At 46.0% G+C, this 22082-nt stretch overlaps 2 protein-coding genes across 2 annotated transcripts in view; one reads left to right on the top strand and one right to left on the bottom strand.

Annotated features, from left to right (window-relative positions):
* ADGRA3 (adhesion G protein-coupled receptor A3) overlaps positions 1 to 6788 on the bottom strand; it is a 59081-nt gene extending 52293 nt beyond the window's left edge. The window contains exon 1 of the mRNA XM_077301548.1: positions 6297 to 6788. Within this exon, the coding sequence (XP_077157663.1) occupies positions 6297 to 6568 (272 nt within the window). The 5' untranslated portion in view covers positions 6569 to 6788. The remainder of the gene's footprint in view (positions 1 to 6296) is intronic.
* A 183-nt stretch (positions 6789 to 6971) lies between these two features.
* LOC143819658 (cytosolic beta-glucosidase-like) overlaps positions 6972 to 22082 on the top strand; it is a 92340-nt gene continuing 77229 nt past the window's right edge. Inside the window, exon 1 of the mRNA XM_077301546.1 lies at positions 6972 to 7106. The gene's annotated coding sequence lies outside the window, so the exon portion shown is untranslated. The remainder of the gene's footprint in view (positions 7107 to 22082) is intronic.

Here is a 22082-nt window from a genome sequence, read left to right as displayed (position 1 = left end):
ACTTAACACTTTACCTGTTACTGCTATTAAATGACAGCAAACAAATAGGATAAATACACTACTGAAGGCTGGAAACAGTGGAAGCATTTAAAGTAGGTAAGAATCTTTGAAAGCTCCTTTTCTCCATAAACACTGGAGAGGTTGCAATTCTAGATGAGGTAAACTAGAAACCAGGCCAAGTCCTGCTCCAGCACTATACAGTGTACTAACGCAATGCTGAAGAACTGGAATTATTCTTGGAGGGAAAATGGTTTCCAGCAAAATAAAATATCTGAGTGTGATGCAGAATGTCTGGCTTGATACGGGACCCAGGTTATAATCCTTGTTCAGCTACGAAGATCACTGTCGCTATGGAGAACTGAACATTCCTCTGTCTTTCCCACTGCACCAGGATAAAATGAGATCAGAATTAAAAAGCACTTTGTAGGTTAAGAATGGTTATAAATCACAGTAATTAAATCTTTAACCCAAGGCTAAACTCTGCAGCACAGAGGAAAGTGAGCACAGGACTGAGAGCTAGACTACAAGCACACACATACTCTTTGCTTGCTCCTGATGCATCCAGCCCCGCTGCTTACATGTGGGCAGAAGACTTACCAGCTGTTGCTTGGGCACTCAGGGGAAGCTGGTATTGTAAGTGTGCTTGTGCCAGAGTCTTTGCCAACATGAGTCCTGTTCATGATTTACAGTTAACACACACACACTCTGGGCAGCGTACACTTGATTTGTCTTTATATGTGTGTTGAGTAATTCTCATGTTATATTCAACCTGTGTATGGGTGAACGCGTGATTTAACTCCCACACTTATCCATGTATCAATCTTCAGTTTCATTTGTAAAGGCTCTTATTTATATATGGATGTACACACATACGTGCAGGTTGTACATGTATTCACTATAACATGTGACTGGCACTATGAAGGGGGTTTAGGTTTGCCCCATTATTTCAATGGCTTTTTTTGCCTTCCCCAAACCAGCTTAGAATGCTGCCTCAGAAGTGTCTTTAGCCGCTGCAACAGATGAAGTGAGAAAGAAGTTCACATCTTGATCCTTCGTATTTTGGATGTTTTGCAGATTGGCACACTACTCAGAAAAGTCAAACCTGCGCATGGAATCTAGGGCTACCTGCTTCATTATTACCTCTTCCCTTAGACCAGGGGTAGTCAACCTGTAGTCCTCCAGATGTCCATGAACTACAATTTCCATGAGCCCCTGCCAGCAAATGCTGGTAGGGGCTCATGGGAATTGTAGTCCATGGACATCTGGAGGACCACAGGTTGACTACCCCTGCCTTAGACCATCCTCAAGGGGTTGGCATACCAGGCAACTCAGAAACCTGTAATGATCCCACCTCTCTAATACTGAGAACTGACAACATCATAATGTTTTTTAATGCAGATGGAAGAAATAAAGGGTGCAATCCTAAGGCCAGGAATGTAGGGCAGTATCAAAGTCTCCCACCAGCAAAATTTAGAAAGTCAACAGGCTGCTGCCAGAGAGTCACACAGATGTAAATGTGGCAGAAATAGATGGTGTGAGAGACATGCCTGGGAAACAGAGCAGATTATTTTATATCCTAGACTAGAAGCCTTCATCAGCCCACAATCTGGCCCTGGTGTAATGCTCTGTCATCTAGATATATAAGAACTGCTTTGCTGGATAGTTATCCTGCATTGCTTCAAATTTTAGCCAGCCAGGAGTTTCTTGAAAAAAATCAACCACTGTGCCAGCAGCATCTAGCATTCCAAGCTATAAGGCTTCTAGAACTGAAAGGTCAATTTTCTTTAAGATGGCAACTAGTCATTAATACATAGATACCATTAATACATTTATACTGAGAATCTATAAAGCCATCTAGGTTTAACAGTTAAAAGCAGAAGCCACTAATCTGGAGAACTGGGTTTGACTCCCCACTTGTCCACAAGCAGCCAGCTGGGTGACCTTGGGCTAGCCATAGTTCTTTTGGAAGTGTTCTCTCAAAGCAGTTCTGACTGAGCTTTCTCAGCCCCACCTACCTCATCGGTGTCTGCTGCGGGGAGAAGTATTGAAGGTGATTGTAAGCCACTTTGAGACTCCTTTGGATAGTGAACAGCAGGGTATAAAAACCAACTCTTCTTCTAAAACAGGATTTGGTAGCTACTGCCACATTCTGCAATAATTATTTCTGCAGAGGCTTTGTGAGACATTCCTCCCCCCCCCCATTCCTATGCCTGATGCCCATCAATTGCACTTGATCCTGTATTTAATATTTTGTTCAGTCCCATTTGACCCTAGATTCTAGTATCTATCACATTTTTTTATCCCATTCTTGCTCCAAGGTTGGTGTATTTGATTCTCCCATTTCTCACTCTATCCTCACAATCACTCTATAAGTGAAGCTATACAATGAGTAGCCCAAGGTCACCCTCTAAGCTTCAGGGCTGACTGGAGATTTGAATCTGGGTTTCCTTAGCTCCAGTCTGATAAGCCAGCCTGCAACATCAATTTGACACTACATCACACTGGCTTTTTAATTCTCTCCTCCCCGCCCCACCATAACTACTTGCGAATCCTACAAACCTTGCAAAACACCCATCCCTACTCTGTCATTAGGTTCTGTAGATATACACTATAAAGTGGCAGTCTTTCCCAATTCTTAAGATTCCCAGCATCTGGAAGATCAGGCCCTCCTCCTGTGCCTTTGGGTACCCTGACTGCTTACATCTCCCTGGACATATATGGCTCCAATTTTGGAGCTGGTGGGGAAGGGGATTGCGAGGGAGGGTGGTAGGTTTTTTTTAATATTGATTTTACTATTATGGATAAAGTGTTGTAAGCCACTGTGGGCTAGCTGGTCTAGGAGCAGCAGCATATAAGTTAAATAAAATATACCTTTAGACTAGTAAAAACAAGGAAGCCAGAGTATATGCCAGGATCCTGAATTAGGAAACTGAGAAGCTCTTCATGAACCTGATTTAAATGGAAAGTTAGTACTTCACTAAAGTAAATTGTTTGGTAATTAATAATTGCAAAGCTCTCTGTCCCTTTTAGGCCATTAGATACCGATAGGCATTCTGGCTGATATAGATTCATTTAATTAAAGGAATATTGAATATTAAAGGAAGAAACGCCCAAGTGACAAAGACAGGCAGTCGGGTGTAGTGGTTAGAATGCCAGATTAGGATTCGGCAATTCCACGTTTGAATACTCACTCTTTCATGGAAGAGCCAGATACACGTTCTCAATCTAAACTATCTCACAGGGTTGTTGTGAGGATAAAAACTGAGAAAGGGACAACATTGTACGCCATTCTGAGTCCCTATTAGGAAGAACCGAGGGGTATACATGAAGTAAACCAAATATAAAGTTCACAGTATAATAAAGGGTGGCTTTTCATTTGTTAACCACCATGGATGTTTTATTCAGAAGCTGGCTGCACCAAAATGGACAGAACTCACAACTCAATTCTACACACTCTTACCAAGAAGCAAGTCCCACTTAATTCAATAGGAAACTTACTCCCATACAAGACTGTAACTTATTTCTGAGCAGAAGTAGATTCTCCAATCCCCCCCAACGTTAGCAAAATTTGAATAACATTCCCAGAAGAAAGACAATGCACCATGTACCAGTGCTGTGGTTTATCCATGCTTCATATTCCACATTTAGCCCATCTAACAGGATTGATTCACAGTACATCAGCCCAGACAACTATATTTACATACATGGGCAGAGAACTTTCCATGGAAAAATAAATGAGGTTTTCCAAAATATTTTCCCACCTCACATCGCTGTCCCTGAGTAAACTGGACTAGGACTGAGCTTCTAAATGAAGAGCACAGCTTCACTCTAAGGCAGCCTTTTCCAACCTTTTGACAGTGGAGGGGCCCCTGAAATATTTTTCAGGCTTTGAGAAGCACCAGAATCAGGCTGGAAGTGTGGCCGAGTGGATTGGCAGGATACAGGGGAAAGGCTGGGGAACTCCTAGGGAGCTCTCACAGAGCCCCAGGAAGCCCTATGGGATACAAAGATCCTGCTCCTGTGTCATTTGTATTCATAGGCACTGATATCTAAATGAAACATCCATGTTCAGAAAGAGTAGTACAACCAGAGCATGATGCTGGGGACAAACAATGGAACATAAATAATCAGCTTATGTACTGCTTATAAATTTCTCCAGACATCTGGGCCAGCCGGAGGTTGGAAACATAATACTGTAATTAATCCAACCCTAAACATGTGGGTTAGGTCTCACAACTGGGTCATGCTTTGAACTAAGAATATTTACAGGAAAAATAAAGTGAGATAGAATGATGAAAAACGAGTGAAAGATGGGATTTTATTCATTTATATTCCAATTTTCTTCCCAATGTCAACCCCAAACAGCCTGCTACATTCTCCCTTCCTTTTATCCTCACAACTACTCCGTAAAGTAGTTTGGGTGTATCACTGGGCACCCCACAGGCTTCTACAACAAAGTGAGGATCAGAAAACAAATTTCCCAAATTGCAGTCCAGGATTTTATTTGATCCAGTAATAAAAAGTTTAAATACTACCACCTAAAGTTTTGCTTTGCTATAGCAGAGTGCTTAGCATACTGAATGACCTGAGTTTTGGGGCAGAGGGAGAAAGAGGACAAAAACTGGAGGACATTTATTATTGTCATTACTAGTATTATTGATAAATCATCCATGATAGCTATTACAAAACTCTCACCATACTGCACCAAACCGTAGTCTGTGGACTTCAGGAGAGGCACACCCATCATACTGCAATCTGTAAAGTTTAAAACTACTTCACAGGGCAGCATACCTCAAACTACCCTGACCCCAAAAGTGGATCACAAGGCATTTGAAAATGGATCCCAGGCTTTTGTGGTTTTAACAATTTTCCAAAAAAAATATTTTTTAAAAAAGGGTTTCCCCATATCAAGTAAATTTTGCTCCTGAGCCCTTAAGCCAAAAAGGTCATGAGCCACCCTAAAAAAGGAGATGCAATATATTTTTTTAAAGATAAACAATCCATTATTTTACTATACACTCATCTCTTCAAACCACTGTATAGTAAAACAAAGGCCCATTTTGCACATGTGGGATAATACACTTCCAATGTGCTTACCCAGCTGGATTTTCCTGTGTGAAACAGGAACCTCTGCTTCTAAAGGAGCACTGAAAGCACATTATCTAGCATGCCTACAGAATGGGCCAAAAAGTTTTGAATTCAACGACACAATGACCAAAGTTTTATTAATAGGATGAGCTTTAGTGTGTGGGCACACTTCCGCAGGCCAATAAATAAATAAACTTTATTTTTATAACCTACCCTTCCCATGGAGCTCTGGGTGGCTAACAATACAATCATATATTATATCATATACATAACATAATAGGAAAAACATAAGATTAAAAACAAAATCTAAACCAGTCATTACATGTCCCCAAACACATGTACAGTGGGGGACAGATTTTCAAACTTTGCAGAGTTTCAAAGTCTCGGCATATTTATATGCAGGGGGGTCTCTGACATTTGGAGGGGAGGTTGTTTTTGTATCTAAGGAAGTGCACCTGCACACGAAAGCTCACACCTTGAAGAAAACTTGATTGGTCTTAAAGGTGCCACTGGATTCTAAATTTGCTCTGCTGCTTCAGACCAACACGGCTACCCAACCTGAATCTTCCTTCAGGTCGAACAACAAAACCTACGTCCAGTGGCACCTTTAGGACCAACCAAGTTTTATTCAAGGTGTTGTGCTTTCGTGTGCAGGCACACTTCCTCAGACAATGGCACAAAAATTGCAAGACTGCCTCTATACGGAGATCAAAGAAGTAAGGAAAGAATAAATTAGTAATCAGTACTACAAGTATGCAGCATGAGGACCGGACAGGTAAGAAGAGTGACCCTTGTCCAAACCAGCCTTCTTACTGATCAGCACTATGACTCTCCTTCCCCAAACCACAACACAAAACAAACGATGGTGCTGATTTTTTGAGGTTCCGATTCAAATGGGGTAGCCGTGTCGATCTGAAGCAGCACAATAAAATCAGAGTCGCTCTCGACCAGGGGTAGTCAAACTGCGGCCCTCCAGATGTCCATGGACTACAATTCCCAGAAGCCCCTGCCAGCATTCGCTGGCAGGGGCTTCTGGGAATTGTAGTCCATGGACATCTGGAGGGCCGCAGTTTGACTACCCCTGCGTCTCGACCTGCATAAGACCCCCCCCCTCTGCCTCCCCCGGCTGCCTGCCTGGGGGTCCTGGCGTGTCCCGTGGAGGGGGTCGCCGTGCCCAGCCCTCTCCCCCCTCCGGCCGCGCTACTCACAGGGCGAGGGTCCTGGCGGGCAGGGCGTCGGGCGGGAGGGGGCGGTCGAGGTCGAGGCTACTGCAGACCACCTTCCCCCCGCCTCCTCCTCCTCCTCCTCCTTCGGCCTTGGCGCTGCTCCTGGGGCGGCCGCCGCCCCCCGCCCCGCCCGCGTCCAGCTTGCAGCCGGCGGGCAGCCGCGCGGGGCCCCCTCCGTCGAGGAGCGCCAGCAGCAGCAGCAGCAGCGGCAGTGGCAGGAGCCCGGGCGGAGGGGGCCAGCGCGGGGTCGCCATGGCCCGCGTGAGGGCCTCCGTCGCCTGCGCCCTCCGCCTCAGTGAGGGGGGCCGACGACGGCGGGCAGGCCGGGCGGTTGGGCCAGGGGGCGGCGGGGGCGGGGCGGCCCCGGCGACGGCAGGGAGGCCGCCATGAAGGCACCGGGCGGGGGGCGGAGAAGGCGACGACGGACGCTTCTCTGAGGAATCGCGGCGCTCGACGCCGCGGGGGCCCAAGGAGCATGCGCGGATCCACCGACGCCGCGCAGGCGCAAGGCGGCGCGCTGAAGCCCTCGCGCCCTCACGGAGGTTGGGTGGATGGCGACGGGGAGGGAGTGGGGTTCGGGTGCACGTGGACTACAATGCCCATGAGCCTCTGCCCGTCGGCTTTGCAGGCAGGGCCTCATGGGCATTGTAGTTCAGGGCCGTTTGAAGAGTTGCCCACCCTTGTCATGGAGCGTCCGGACCGCTGGCCGGCAGAGGACATAGTGCAGGGGTGGCATAATGACCACGAGGCCCTGCCAAATTAAAAGACCATTTCTGGATTATTTCTGCCAAGGTTAGAGGTGATTCATTTATTTTTGTATTGGTTTCATTTTTGCCCCGCCATTATCCCCAAGGGGGACACAACGCAGTTTATGTTGTTCTCTTTTCCTCCATTTTATCTTTACAACAACCCCGTGAGGCAGGTGAGGGCGAGAGAGTTTCGCTGGTCCAGTCATCCAGCACAAGGAGGAATTTGAACCCAGGTCTCCCAGATCGTAGTCCAAAATTCTTGACGATTGCACCATGCTGGCTCTCCACACCATACTGGCTTTTCTTCGATGTAATTTAGTTTAGTTCTTGCTTTTTATTTTTTTATTCATTATTATTTTATTTATTTTAAATAAATAAACGACTCTCCACTGCATGCAGCTTCCCATGTCTCCAGGAGCATACTCCATCCTAGAGGATTTTGTGAGAAGGACAAAATTGGTTGAGACTTTGTTGACTAATTGACAAAGCCACCTTTTTCTATATATGTGGACATGCTGGATTAGGATCTGGGGAGACCAATCTTAGGTTAAGACCGGTTAAGAATGGTGGACTTTAATCTGGAGAACTGGGTTTGATTCCTCATTTCTCCACATGCAGCCAGCTGGCTGACCTTAGCTCTCTGAGAGGTGTTTTCACAGAGCAGTTCTCTTAGAGCTCTTTCAATCCCACTGACCTCACAGGGTACCTGTTGTGGGGAGAGGAAGGGAAAAGTGGTTGTAAAATGCTTTGGGACTCCTTCAGGTAGTGAAAATTGGGGAATACAAATCTTCTCCTCTTCCTCCTCCTCCTCCTCCTGTATACTCAGCCAGGAGGCTCACGGGGTGACCTCAGGCTAATAATTCTCTCTCTCTCTCCCCCCCCCTCCGTGTCTCACCTCATAGGGTTATGCTGTGGATAAAATTGGGAAGGATGCGCTATGCATGCCATTGTGGGTTCCTTGGAGGAAGGGCAGAATAAAAATTCACAAGATAGATAGAAGTATGTAGAGATGGCTCCTTTACCCGTAGACTTTGCTGCATTTATGGATAAGGAGACCAAGCACTTTATTTGATTTTCTGATACTTCTTATTTAATTATATTCTAAATGAAGACTACATACATATCAGATTCATATTAATAAGGTATTGCCTCATAGTAATAAGATATTACCACATAGTAATATTACCTCACTGCACCTGAAAAAAGATATTCAAGCACTGTGAAAAGTGCAGAAAAGGGCAACTAAAATGCTAATGGGGATGGAACATTTTCTCTCTGAATCATAGATTTGAATAATAGAATCATAGAGTTGGAAGGGACCTCTAGGGTCATGTAGTTGAACTCCCGGCAGAATACAGGAAATTCACAACTACCTGCCCACCTACAGTGATCCCAATTCCATGCCTAGATGATGACACCCCCCTGCCATCCCGCCCCAAACCAAAATCTCTGTCCAGTCTGGCCTGGAAAAAAATCGCTTCCTGATCCCAAAGTAGCAATTGGCAATTCCCTGGGAAATGAAGAAAGGTTAAAGAGTGACATGACAGAGGTTTATAAAATTATGAGAAAGAAGTACTTATCTCCCTTTCTCACAATACAAGAACTTGTGGGTGCTCAATGAAATTGATGAACAATAGACTTAGAACAGATAAAAGGAATTCCTTCTTCACCCAAAATGGAATTAACTCATCGAATTCCCTGCTGCAGGAAGTGGCAGCAGCTATTAACACAGCTAGAGGTGGCCAAACTGTGGCTCTGGACTACAATTCCCATGAACCTCTTGCTCATGGTAGTCCATGGACACCTGGAGAGCCACAGTTTGGCCATCCCTAGCATCAACAGCTTCAAGGTGAGATTGCATGAGCTCCACCAGTGACCATTAGTCACAAGGTATAGATGGAACACTGTAGTCTGGGGCAGTGATTCTCTATATTTTTGGTGCTTGGAGGGGGTAACAGTGGGAGGGCTTCTGGAGTTCTGGCCCTGCTGGTGGACCTCCTGATGGCACCTCGGGTTTGGCCATTGTGTGACACAGAACATTGAACTAGGTGGGCCATTAGTGTAACCCAACATGGCTTCTCTTATTTCTCAAGATCTTGCCTTATGGGAGGAGTATGGAAGGCTAGCCTGACCTCATCAGATGTTGGAAGCTAAATAGGGCTGGCTCTTTGAGTGAGATAACACAAAGGAAGTCTAGGGTTATAATATAAAGGCAGGCAATGGAAAACTACTTCGATCCCAACTTATTTCAGCATCTCTTGCCTTGGAAACCCTACGGCAGGGGTGGCCAAACAGTGGCTCTCCAGATGCCAAATGGACTACAGTTCCCATGATCCCCTGCCAATATATATGCATGCCCAACAATGGCTCATGGGAATTGTAGTCCATGAACATCTGGAGAGCCACAATTTGGCCATCCCTGCATGGAGTTGCCAAGTCAACTGTGACTTGACAGTACTGTCCACCACCAACTGGAAGGCTGATTTAATTGACTATCTTGAAGAGAACTGATATGAACAAGTATATTATTCAACTTGTTTTTTTAAGAGAATTTCTATTAGCTTGCAATCAAATTGTATCCCATTATTGTGTATCTCTAGATTTCATAATTTGAGAACATGATATAGTTGCCAACTCTGAATTGGGATATACCTGGAGATTTTAGTGTGGAGCCTGGGAGAGGCAGAGTCTGGGAAGGGGAGGAAACTCAGTTAGGATGTAGTGACTCAGCATTTGAGTTTGAACAGAAGTTACTTTTGCAGGATTTCACATTGGTTGGACTGCACCTGATGTATTGTGTGCAGTTCTGGAGCCCTCTCTTCAAAAAACATGTGGACACAATTGAGAGGGTTCAGAGGAGAGTGACAAGGAAAATCTCAGGCCTGGGGACCAAGCCCTGTGAGGAAAGGCTGAGGGACTTGGGAATGTTCAGCCAGGAGAAGAGGAGGTTGAATGGTGACAGGATCGCTCTCTTTAAGTATTTGAAAGGTTGTCACTGAGAGGAGGGCAGGGAACAGTTCCTATGGGCAACATAGGACTTGAAATAATGGCTTTAAGCTATGTATAGAATACTACCAGCTAAATAGCAGGGGAGGAAATTCACAGAGTAATTAAGCAGTAGAATTGGCTTACTACGGAGGTGGTGAGCGCCCCCTCACAGACAGTCTTCAAGCAGCAACTGGACAGCTACTTATCACAGATGCTTTAGGCTAATCCAGCATTGAACAGGGGGTTGAACTACATGACCTGTATGGACCTTTCCAACTCTATAGTTCTGATTCATAGAATCAACGAGTTGGAATTTACTTCCAGGGTCATCTAGTCCACCCCCCTGCAGAATGCCTGAAATTCACAAGTACCTGCCCTCCCACAGTGACCCCAATTCCATGCCCAGATGATGCTCCCCTCCAACCCCCCCCCCCCCCCGAATCCCTGGCTCATCTGACCTGGAGAAAATTTGACCTCCAACCCCAAAGTGTTGATCGGCATTTCCCTGAGCATGCAAGAAAGAGCCACAAAAGCCAAGCGCAGACACAATCCCTTCTGCCCAGCTACTTACAATCTGCCTACATTTAAAGAATCAGGATTTATGTGAGGTGACTATCTAATCTCTGCTTTAAAACTTCCAAGGAAGGAGAACCCACCACCTCCTGAGGAAGCCTATTCGACTGAGAAACCGCTCTGTCAGGAACTTCTTCTGGATATTTAGCTGAAATTTCTTTTGAATTAATTTAAACCCATTGGCTCTGGTCTGACCCTCTGGGGCAAGAGCAAACGACTGTGCTCCATCCTTTATGTGACAGCCCTTCAAGTATTTGAAGATGGTTATCATCTTAGTCGTCTTCTCTCCAGACCAAGGAATTTGGAGACCAAGCACCCTCAACCTTTCCTCATACGTCTCGGTCTCCAAACTCCTCACCATTTCCGTTGCCTTTCATAGCAGTAATAGCAATACTACTTCCAGAGTAGAGGTTATAAAAATGTAGAGGAAATAAAAAGTTAGGTCTCCTGTCCTAAAACCAGAGAATTAGATCCTAATCTTCCATTCTAAAATTACATTTTTGGCAGGGCAGGAGCTTTCATGAGACACTGCTCACTTCTTCAGATACAGCTAGTCCATCAGGTTTCGGTCCCCTGCCTTGGTCTGCCCAGGTGCAAAGCTGTGTAAAGAGCCAGTGAGTGGAGCTGCAGGGAACTGTAGAGCCAAAAGACAGGCAGAAGTGAAGACAGGATTTTGAAGTGGATTGCCAGACAGCTGACGACTTGGAGGCAATTAACATTGTAAGATTGCTCCAAGGAAAGTGAGTGTTACATTTTTTAAATTAAACACATTTGCATTTATAAATGTTACTAATGTAAAACTAAACAAGCATCAAGTGGCACCTTGAAGACGAAGAGCATTTATTGCTGCCTAAGCCTCTTGTGGCTCAGAGTGGTAAGCGGCTGAAAGGCAGTCTGAAAACTATGCCCATGAGGTTGGGAGTTTGATCCCAGCAGCCGGCTCGAGGTTGACTCAGCCTTCCATCCTTCCGAGGTCGGTGAAATGAGTACCCAGCTTTCTGGGGGGTAAACGGTACTAACTGGGGAAGGCACTGGCAAACCACCCTGTATTGAGTCTGCCATGAAAACGCTGGAGGGCATCACCCCAAGGGTCAGACATGACTTGGTGCTAGCACAGGGAACACATTTACCTTTACAGCTTTTGTGAGACAGAGCTCACTTCTTCAGATGGCTGAAGTGTCCATAGCAGCCATATATATATATAAATTTTGATCACAGCCACTGAACTAGGGATGCCAACCTCCAGGGCGAACTGGGAATCCCCTGGAATGATAACTCATCTCCAAATGCCAGAGATACCATACATTTGTTGCTTGACTGAGAAGCACAGTACAGTCTTCAGCTTCCATAAAAGTCATTTTTTATTTCTTTCATTTGTAACCCAAAGCAGCTTAAACTGTTCTCGTCTCTTCTGTTTTACTTTCACAACAATCTTGGAAAGGATGTATTTATTGTATTTATCGCATGGCAGAATTACACTCAGGAAGCATGTTATAATATAAAATATGTAGCCAAGTAGGTACAACAGTTGTACAGACAGACTGGGCAAGCTCCCTAAATACTAATATCTATTTTCAATCTACTCAGTCGTAGCTGGGAACAGCACAAAGAGCTCTACCGCATCTCCCTGGAAAGCATGACATTCATATTCCTGTGACAAATGGAAAATAGTCTAGCGGGCTACACCACAGTCATATTTGGGGCCTGATATTTTGTCCCACTTAAACGACTGGTTTGCACAGCAGCCAAAGCCTGTTTGTATCCTATTAGCCATTTTGCATACTTTGAGAGGCATTTGAGACTGAGAGTGATCATCCAGCAGGCTTCATTGGCATAAGTGGAGATTTGAACTTGGGTCTCCCATGCTGGTAGGGGCTCATGGGAATTGTAGTTCATGGACATCTGGAGAGCCACAGTTTGGTCACCACTATACCATGCTGGGCAGTCATTGGTTATGTTCCAGCGTTTTTTAATTGGATGGTACATTTAATGAATAGGCTGTGGGAAGGAAGAAGGGAAACTGAATGGCCAGGCTGTGTGATGAGTGGGTGCTCGCACACACTCGTGCAATACACTGACCAAATGCAAAACATTGCGTATGTGCAGGAGTCAGATCCAAAGAAACCTTTGTGCTGTGAATGTAATATGGCCTCAGCCATAACAGAACAGAGTTCTTCAGGTTGAAGGAAGTTAGGCGAGGGGAGGGGGAACAACCCTAAGCTTGTCACCTTGGAAGTAAGCCCTATGTTTTTATAAGCATGTCTTGTTTGACAGCCTGGTGCTTTTGCTCAGAGCTTATAACCCAGGGAGAAGAAGAATAATTTCCAAGCGCCAGCATATGACTCTAATTCTGCGCATTCTCCCATTTTTAATTAAGCACATATTATGGTATTGGCTGCCACGTATGACCCTCTGTGTTCTTGGCCTCTCTTATTTGTGGGACCACCTTTCTCCCTATGCTCCTACATGACACCTTTCCTCAGCAGGAAAGGCTTCTGGAGGGGCAAAATTGACCACTGTCTGTACAACAGCCTTCTCCATGGTGCCCCCCTTTCAGAAAGGTCTGTCCAAGGAGGTTGGAAAAGTTCTGACTCTCCTGAACTTTTGTCAACTATGCAAAACTGACTATTCCAGAGGGCTTTTCTGTGCAGATATAGTGGTGTAGTGGTTAAGAGCAGCAGCCTGTAATCCGGAAAGCAGGGTTTGATTCCTCACTCCTCCACGTGCAGTCAGCTAGGTGACCTGAGGCCATTCGCAGTTCTCTCAGAGCTCTCTCAGCTTCACAGGGTATCTGTTGTGGGGGGAGGAAGGGAAGGCGATTGTAAGCCGCTTTGAGACTCCTTTGGGTAGTGCAAAGCAGAGGATAAAAACAAGTCTAATAAGACTGAGCAATAAAAGTGTTTTGCGGACTTCCTTAGATAAATGATTGGTGTCCTGTTTGTAGACCTGCTGAGGACCAAGCTAGAGGCTGCAGTAACTGACCAGTAATTGACCAATGTGCAGCCTAGATCCCGCTGTTGGATCCAGTCAGTTTAAAGTGAAACTGACCAATAACGCCCACTGGCAGAAAGATCTATTGTGTGGCTTGTGTGTATAAGTTGGGGTTGGTTGTGGGTTCTTGGTTCATTCAGTCCTTTTTTTGAACCATGCTGAGGTCCTAATAAGGAGCTCAAATCACTTCCTGTGACCATGTCCACAGCTGAACCCATGGATTTAACCATTGGGACTCATGATCCCTAGTGTATTATTTAGCATAAGTTGAATCCTATTCTGTAATTTCTAGGCAGTTTACTAGGTCATGTTATTTCCAGTGCTGAGTTTCTGTGTCTTCTTGTGGTGCTAGACATCTCATCCTAATGCCTGTGTGTCATCCGCCTCGTGCCCCTGGGAGAAAGGCGGACTAAAAGAACATGTATAAATGTTCATAGCATACGCTGCACAGGCTCATGGGAGTTCTGGTTGAGGTTTCTCCTGTGCAAAATAAGCACCATTTGGAAACTTTGTTGCATGTGATAAGTTCTGCCTGATCTTAGAGTTTGTGCAAAGCAAGCCGGTTTCAGATCCAGAGATGAGGCAAACCTGGGCCATTGTCTAGGGCAGGGGTGGGCAAACTGTGGCCCTCCATATGTCCATGGACTACGATTTCCATGAGCCCCTGCCAGCATTCGCATGGGAATTGTAGTCCATGGACATATGGAGGTCTACAGTTTGCCCACCCCTGGCCTAGGGCGTCAGGTTTTGGGGGTGTGCCCAGAAGGGGAGAGGAACCTGCTCGACAGACGAAGTAAAAATGAGTGTTAACTGCCTTCCAGGATCTCCACATCTGTTGATTCTTATCTTGTATAGCTGCCGTGATGGAACAGGGAAGGCTCTGGAAGAACCAAGATGTTTTTATATTGTTAATTTTGAAGTTGGGCTTCTCACATTTCCCTCCTTTGATGGGGGGCAGGGGCGGGGATAAACGGAAAAGCAATAATTTACCTTGGGCAGGCTTTCTCTGAGTTTCCCCGGGGTTTCTTGACAGCCCTGGAAGGATTTCCCGAATAAATGGGAGATAATTAATGTTTAATATATATATTTAAAATGTTAAACATTTATCAGATGATATGACCACATATAAAAGAGCCTCTTGTGGCACAGGGTAGTAAGGCAGCCGACATGCTGTCTGAAGCTCTGACCATGAGGCTGGGACTTCGATTCCAGCAGCCGGCTCAAGGTTGACTCAGCCTTCCATCCTTCTGAGGTCGGCAAAATGAGTACCCAGCTTGCTGGGGGGTAAACAGTAATGACTGGGGAAGGGAATGGCAAACCACCCTGTATTGAGTCTGCCAAGAAAAAGCTAGATGGCATCACCCCAGGGTCAGATATGACTTGGTGCTTGCACAGGGGATACCTTTACCTTTATGACCAAATATGGTCATGTTGACCTGTTTCCTCCCCCACCCCCAAAACACACAATGGCCAATGATAGGCCTGGAGGGGTGGGAAGGGGAGGGCCCCCAGGTGGGCATGTCCACAGCTATGCTTCCCAGCCCTATTCTACACAATTACACCACTTCCAGGATTTCTCAAAGCCTAAAGAATATTCCAGGGGTTTCTCAACGGTAAAAAAGTTTTTGTATAATAATAAGGAAAAAGGTGAGAAAGGCCGACCTAAGGAGCCAAAAACTTTGACCTTGCCCTATTGAGATCACTTTCCTTCCCCAGGTGGCAAGAAGCAAACCTTTTTTCGGTGTTTTCAATTGTTCTTTTTCAGAGTCTTGTGATTTGACAATGTGATGGTGTTTGTCACTTTCAACAGTTAGGGGGCAGATTGCAGTTTTTAAAATTTATAGGTAAAGAAATGGCTTGCATTAGGATACTTTACAGGTGGGCCCTTCCCAACGCTATCCTTCTCTCTCTTCCACATGACTGCCTCGGTTTATATCAGTGTAGACCAGGGGTAGTCAAACTGCGGCCCTGCAGATGTCCATGGACTACAATTCCTATGAGCTCCTGCCAGAGTTTGCTGGAAGGGAAGGAAGGGAAGACAATTGTAAACTGCTTTGGGTAGTGAAAAGTGAGGTATAAAAACCAACTTCTTCTTCTTCTTCTTCTTCTTCTTCTTCTTCTTCTTCTTCTTCTTCTTCGCTGCTAGTGCACCAGACGTTTTCCTTTCTTTTGTATTAAGAGCCCTATTTGGCTCTAGAGCCAGAGGTTTCAACCCCCTGCCTCGGACTTGTCTTGTACACAACATTTTAGCTGAAATGTATACTAGACTATGAAGACTGCTAGGGGTGTGTATGGGACTGGGGATAAGTTACATCTAAAACTTATGTAATGAATACCTGTATATAAAAATCGACTCTGCTGCAGTCTCTAATCCTGCATCATAATTAGTCTGTAACTACCCAGGAAAAAAAAATGATGGGGAAATGAAGAGAACTGTGCCTTATCTCTGTTTTCCTTTGAAAGACAAATTATTTAGGCAGATCGGAGTTAAAGGGACCATCATTTTAAATTCTCCCGGAATTGCTTACGAACGCCTCCCTATCTGTGCAAACTACAGAACAATGCATTCGGCATGAAAAGAGGTGCCCTTTGTGGAATCGCCGGATTTACATTTGCTCAGATAAAACGCGTGGCAATTACAGTCAGATGCATAAGTTTTATACTCTGCAGCTGCTTTATTGAGCGTCGTCTTCCCTGTCTAATGCAAATTGGCCCATTTATCAGTGGAGTGAAGTAAAAAAAAAAGGAGACGGGTGTCTCTGTGTGCTTATGTCCTGGTGCGAGCAAAGGAATAGGCACACGGCTGTTAAATAAAACGGAAACAAAGCACATTTCCTTTATTAGTGCTCAACGCAAACAAGCAAGCACAATGTGCTATTTTCTTACAGTCAGTTTTCTACCTCAAGGAAATACAGCTGACCGATTACTGTAAAGACATCAGAGTTTTCGCTTATTGCCGAAGAATATGAAAATTGTTATTTGCTCTTGTTGATTCGTGGTTACCGTTCTGAAAAGCAATTGTCTTGCAGGCGGGGGGAATGGTTTTCGTGTAGGCAATTTCCAACTCTTAATGCCTAGGGTTATCAGCTCTGGGTAGGGAAATACATGGAGATTTTTCTTGGGGGTGGGGGGGAGCCTTGGTAGGGCAAGGTTTGGGGAGGGGAGGGATCTCAGCGGGCTCCGGTGCCATAGAGTCCACCCTCTGAAGCATCCATTTTCTCATGGCACCACCAGAGAGTTGGCCTCATAGGCTATTTCTCTAGTATGAAATACTCCGTAAATCAGGTCGCAGTTGGCTCAGAAACAGCTTTCCACATTGACCAGTTACAACAAAATTCCAACAAAATGTTCCAACAAAATGTGTTGCTCTTCGTCAGAAGCTCATATATTGCTAGACAGATTGCTGGTTATATGCCCGTCAAGTAGAATTTCCAGGTGTCCCCCCGCCTCCAACCACCAGTGGAAAATGAGCGGGTGGGGTTGCCATATCCAGGTTGGGAAAGTCCTGGTGATCTGGAAATGGTTGGGGATGACAGGGACCTCGGCAGATACAATGCCACAGTGTCTACCCTCCAAAGCATCCTTTTTTTTTTTTTTTTAGGGGAGCTGATTTCTGTCATCTGGAGATGACCTGTAATTCTGGGGGGGATCCCTAGGTCCCACCTGGAGGCTGGCGTCCTTTCTCCCAAATAACGACTGTTTCTCACGGTTCAGTGAGCCTGCATACCAGGTATGCATAGCAAAGGCACAAATCCCTTTTATTTTATTTTTCAACACTTTTCCCAGTAACTTTGGAGGTATTATGAGGGCGAGGAAAGTAATGCTGTTGTAAAAATTTGCATCTTCTTGCTGAAACCTTAAAAAGCAGGAACAACAGTTACGGAACAACGATTTCTTGGTCTGTGGCTTGGAGGAAGTGTTTCGATAAGACCCAGAAAGAATGTGTAATGGGATGATTATTAATTGTTTTTTCTTACCATTTTTACCCCCCTTAAAGAGTAAGAGTTGGCACTTTATGGCCACGGATTTTGTTGGGTCCCCTTAGCACAGAAGTTATATTTACCGTGGCAAACACTGGTGTTTGCTGTATCAAGTTTGTCTATGTGTGACTGGCAGATATACATTGGGGGGATAAGAGCCCAAGATCATTGAGGAACTTTGTACATAGTGTGCTTTGAAGCACAGAGAGATGAAAAAGTGTTACATTAGTTCAGAGGATATCTGTGTTTCAAATTTCCTTTGGCCCATGGGACACAGTGGATGATCTAAGCACAGCCATTCTCAGCTTTTTTACCCTTGAGAAACACCTGAAACATCCCTCCATCTTTGAGAAACCCCAGAAATGACATGATCGTGCAGAATATGGTTGGGAAGCATAGCTGTGTTCATGCCCACCTGGCGCCCTTCCCCTTCCCACCCCCTCCAGGCCCATCATTGGCCGTTGTGAGAGGGGATAGGCGGACCGACAAGGCCCTATATGGTAATATATGATGAATGTTTAGCAAATTTGAAAAAATATAATAAATGAAATTAGTGACAATTGAATTCTCACAGGTTGTGGAAACATCCATCAGCTCTGGGGCTCCTGTGTCCTGCCTCCACTCCTTCATCCCAGCCTGAAGGATTCCCTTGCCTCCTCCCTGCCCTTTCTCCTTCTTCCTCCCTTCTCTCTCCTCTCTTCTTGTGCCAGAAGGGCCCTGAGAGGAATGGGCATGGTGGCTGTCATCGCACAGTGCTGAGCGCCACTCTCACCACCACTGCCACAGCCATCTTCTGCGATCCTCTACCACATCAGCTGCCTGCCCCTCAGCTGCCTCCTTTGAGCTTCCATTGCTGCTCCACAGTACCACATGTCACATGTCTTCCAAGGCTGTTTCAGTCCGGGGCTGGGACCAAAAAGGCCCTGGCCCTGATTGAGGCCAGTTTTACTTCTTTTGTCCTGATCACTTGATCTTAAGGCTCTTGGGGGGGTTTAAATGGAAGAGGTGATCCTGTAAACACTGGATCCCAGACTTTACGGCGGTAATGTGAATTTTTATATCCCAAGTCCTCCTAATGCCATAGTGTAACCACCACATCACCCTCCTCCTTGGCCATGTGTGCATGAAAACTCTTCATACACTGCTAGTTCAGGACGTGACTTGTCACAAAGAACCTCAGGACCCCCGTGTCAGTTGCCAGTCGGGTATCTAGTAAGATCCGGTTCTGCCTTGTCCTGTGACTTTTTCCCCGTAGGGAGCGCGATGCTTGCGTTTCAAGTCGCTCAGGTTCTTCCTTCATGTGACTGTAATTCTTGGCTGTCATCGATGCATTTTTCCCCATGAGGTAGGAAGTAGATGTGCTTCACAAGTTCTTGCTTTCCACAACCTGCCGCTGTGCATTCGGCAAGGAGCCAAGCTGGGCTGCTGGCAGCCTGTCCTCAAATGTCAAGTGCTTCCTGTCACAGATACCGTTCTGGCGCCTTCTTCCCTTGTTTAGTTGTTGTTTGTCCTACTATTTTAAACATCGTTTTTTCTGTACCTCTTAAGAGGTCGGAACCTCTGATCTCTTTCCCTGTCCTTTGTGTGTAACAAGTTAAAGTCCAAGCTGTTGTGGTCTCTTCCACTTAGGAAAAAGAAAAATGATTTCAGGATCTACAGAAAGCCTCTCACTGCCCCAACTTCTTCTCCCTCCTACCTCTGTGTCTGTTTTCTGTATAGACATGCACAAAATGATTTCTTTCCAATGTGCATTTGAAGAAGTGAGCTCTGATTGACAAAAACTCAAGCTGGAATAAATGTTGGTAGACCTTAACGGGTCACCAGACTTCTATTTTCTTTCATCTTTAACCGCTCCTGTGGAGCGGAATAAATAAAAGAGTAAGCCCTAAGGGGGAGGAGAAAGGGTGGGCTCTGTCCGGGATAAAAACTCAGAGGGCCCAATCAGGAGCCGCGAAGGGCCCACTCAGAGGGCCCAATCACTCCAGAGCCAAGCGGACAATGGGGAGCCGCACAAAGCGTGGCTCCCCATTGGCTGCTTGACCCAGCCTTGCCTTGCCGGCAGGGACTCACCACACACAAGGAGAAGCAGCCTTCCCCGATGGTGAGTACTCCCGCTGGCTTCCCCCTCGCACACGTAGCGTCCCTGCTCCTTTCCCGCCTGGGGTCCCTTCCCAATGGCTATCGCGCCACCGCCGCATCCCCGCACCCACACACACACACACACAACCCCCCTGGCCGCCCTCCCCAATTGCACCGCCGCCACTTCCCCACGCCCACAGACACACACACACAGCCTCACCAGCCAAACCCCCCTGGCCGCCCCCCTATCGCCCCACCACCGCTTCCCCACGCCCACACGCACACACACTGCCACTCACCCACCGCGCTCTCCCACCCCTTCACCCACCCCACACACCAACTCACACACTCCTCTCTACCCCCCCTCTTCCGTCGCCACCTCCCCCTCCCGATTCGCCCCCTTTCGTGATTCCCCCCCACCCTTCACACACACCCTGTCCCCTCACCTTTCACCTCCCTCCCTCCCTGCCTTCCTTTTTTCCTTCTTACTTCCTGACTTCCTTACTTTCTCTATTTCTCCATCTACTTCCTGTCTCTCTGTCTCTCCCTCTCACTTGCTTCCTGTCTTTCTCCTTTACTTCCTTTATTTCTCCCTTCTACCCATTCCTTCAACCACACCGTGCCCTTTTTTCTCCCTTTCATACCTCCTTTCCTCTTCTTCCTTCGCTTCCTACAGTCTGCCTCCCCATCCGCTAGCGCCCGCTGTATTTCTTCTACAGCGGGCTTAATTTCTAGTAGATATATAACCTGTCGCTGTATTAAGAAGATAAGAAGAACCCTGCTGGATTAGACCAGTGGTCCATCTAGTCCAGCATCCTGTCTCACACAGTGGCCAAACAAGGCATAGAGGCTGAGGCCTTCATAAGAACATAAATCCTGCTGGGTCAGATCACTCGTCCACCTAGTCAAGCCTGCTGTCTCACACAGTGACCAGAGAGGCTGACGCCTTTCCCTGAGGTTGCCTCCTGACTCTGGGATTCAGAGGATTAGTGCCTCTGAATGTAGAAGAAGAAGAAGAAGAGTTGGTTCTTATATGCCGCTTTTCCCTACTCGAAGGAGGCTCAAAGCGGCTTACAGTCGTCTTCCCATTCCTCTCCCCACAACACCCTGTGAGGTAGGTGAGGCTGAGAGAGCCCTGATATCACTACTCAGTCAGAACAGTTTTATCAGTGCTGTGGCGAGCCCAAGGTCACCCAGCTAGTTGCATGTGGGGGAGCGCAGAATCGAACCCGGCGTGCCAGATTAGAAGTCCGCACTCCTAACCACTACACCAAACTGGCTCTCAGTTGGAGGCTTCTCTCAGTCACCATTCATAGTATCCGTTGATAGACTTCTCCATGAATATGTGTAATCCCCTTCTCAAGCTGTTTATTCCTTAGGCTATCATGACATTCTCCAGCAGCAAATTCACCATTTTATTCACTCTCTTGGTAAAGTAGTATTTCCTTTTGTATGTCCTTAACCTACTGCTCACTAGCTTTATTAGATGCCCTCAAGTTCTGGTATTTTGAAACAGGAAGAACATTTTCTCTTTGTTAACTTTCTTCACCCTATACATAATTTTATAAACCTTATAAACCTCTGTTTCCTTTTTTAGTACTTAAGGCAGCCTTTCTCAACTTTTTTACTATTGAGACACCCCTGAAACATTCTTCAGGCTTTGAGAAACCCCAGAAATGGCATGATCATATGGTAGGGAAGCATAGCTGTGTACATGCTCACCTGGGGCAGCTCTTTCCCACCCACCCCAGGCCCATCATTGGCCATTTTGGGAGGGGGGGTCAACATGACCATATATTCTTATCACCTGATAAATGTTTAACACATTCTAAAAATAAAATAAAAATTAATCAACTCCAGCGCATTCAGGAAACCCTTCTGGGGCTGTCAAGAAACTCCAGGGTTTCACAAAACCCTGGTTGAGAAAGCCTGGGCTAAGGCCATAAGCTGTTTTCTTCTAGCAACAAAAGCTGATTTGGCATTTTGATGGATACAAATTAATTTGCCTTTGTAGTTGTATCATCAAGGGAATGTTTCTAAAACATTTTATGCTGAGTCGTTTATTTATTTATTGCTACCCAGCCTTTCTCCCCAGTGGGAGAAAGCGGCATACATCGCTTTCCTCTCCTCCACGTCACTCTCGCAACAACCTTGCGAGGTATGTTAGGCTGAGTGTGTGTGACTAACCCGGTGATGTTCTGTGGTGTGGGAATTGGAACCCATATCTCCCAGACCACCACACCACACTGGCCTTTAACTTCTACGAGTTCAATTTAAATTTTTGCAAGTTTGACTTCCACATTGGTAGAGTAAAATCACATTATTCTGTGTTCTAAAGGTGCTCCCTCCCCTCCTGCCAGATTCCTTAGGACAGGGGTCTTCAACCCCCGGTCTGCGGCCCGGTGGCG

The sequence above is a fragment of the Paroedura picta genome, chromosome 10 (assembly GCF_049243985.1).
Source record: "Paroedura picta isolate Pp20150507F chromosome 10, Ppicta_v3.0, whole genome shotgun sequence".
In the NCBI taxonomy this organism is placed as follows: domain Eukaryota; kingdom Metazoa; phylum Chordata; class Lepidosauria; order Squamata; family Gekkonidae; genus Paroedura; species Paroedura picta.
This window is presented reverse-complemented; position numbering and strand designations above follow the sequence as displayed.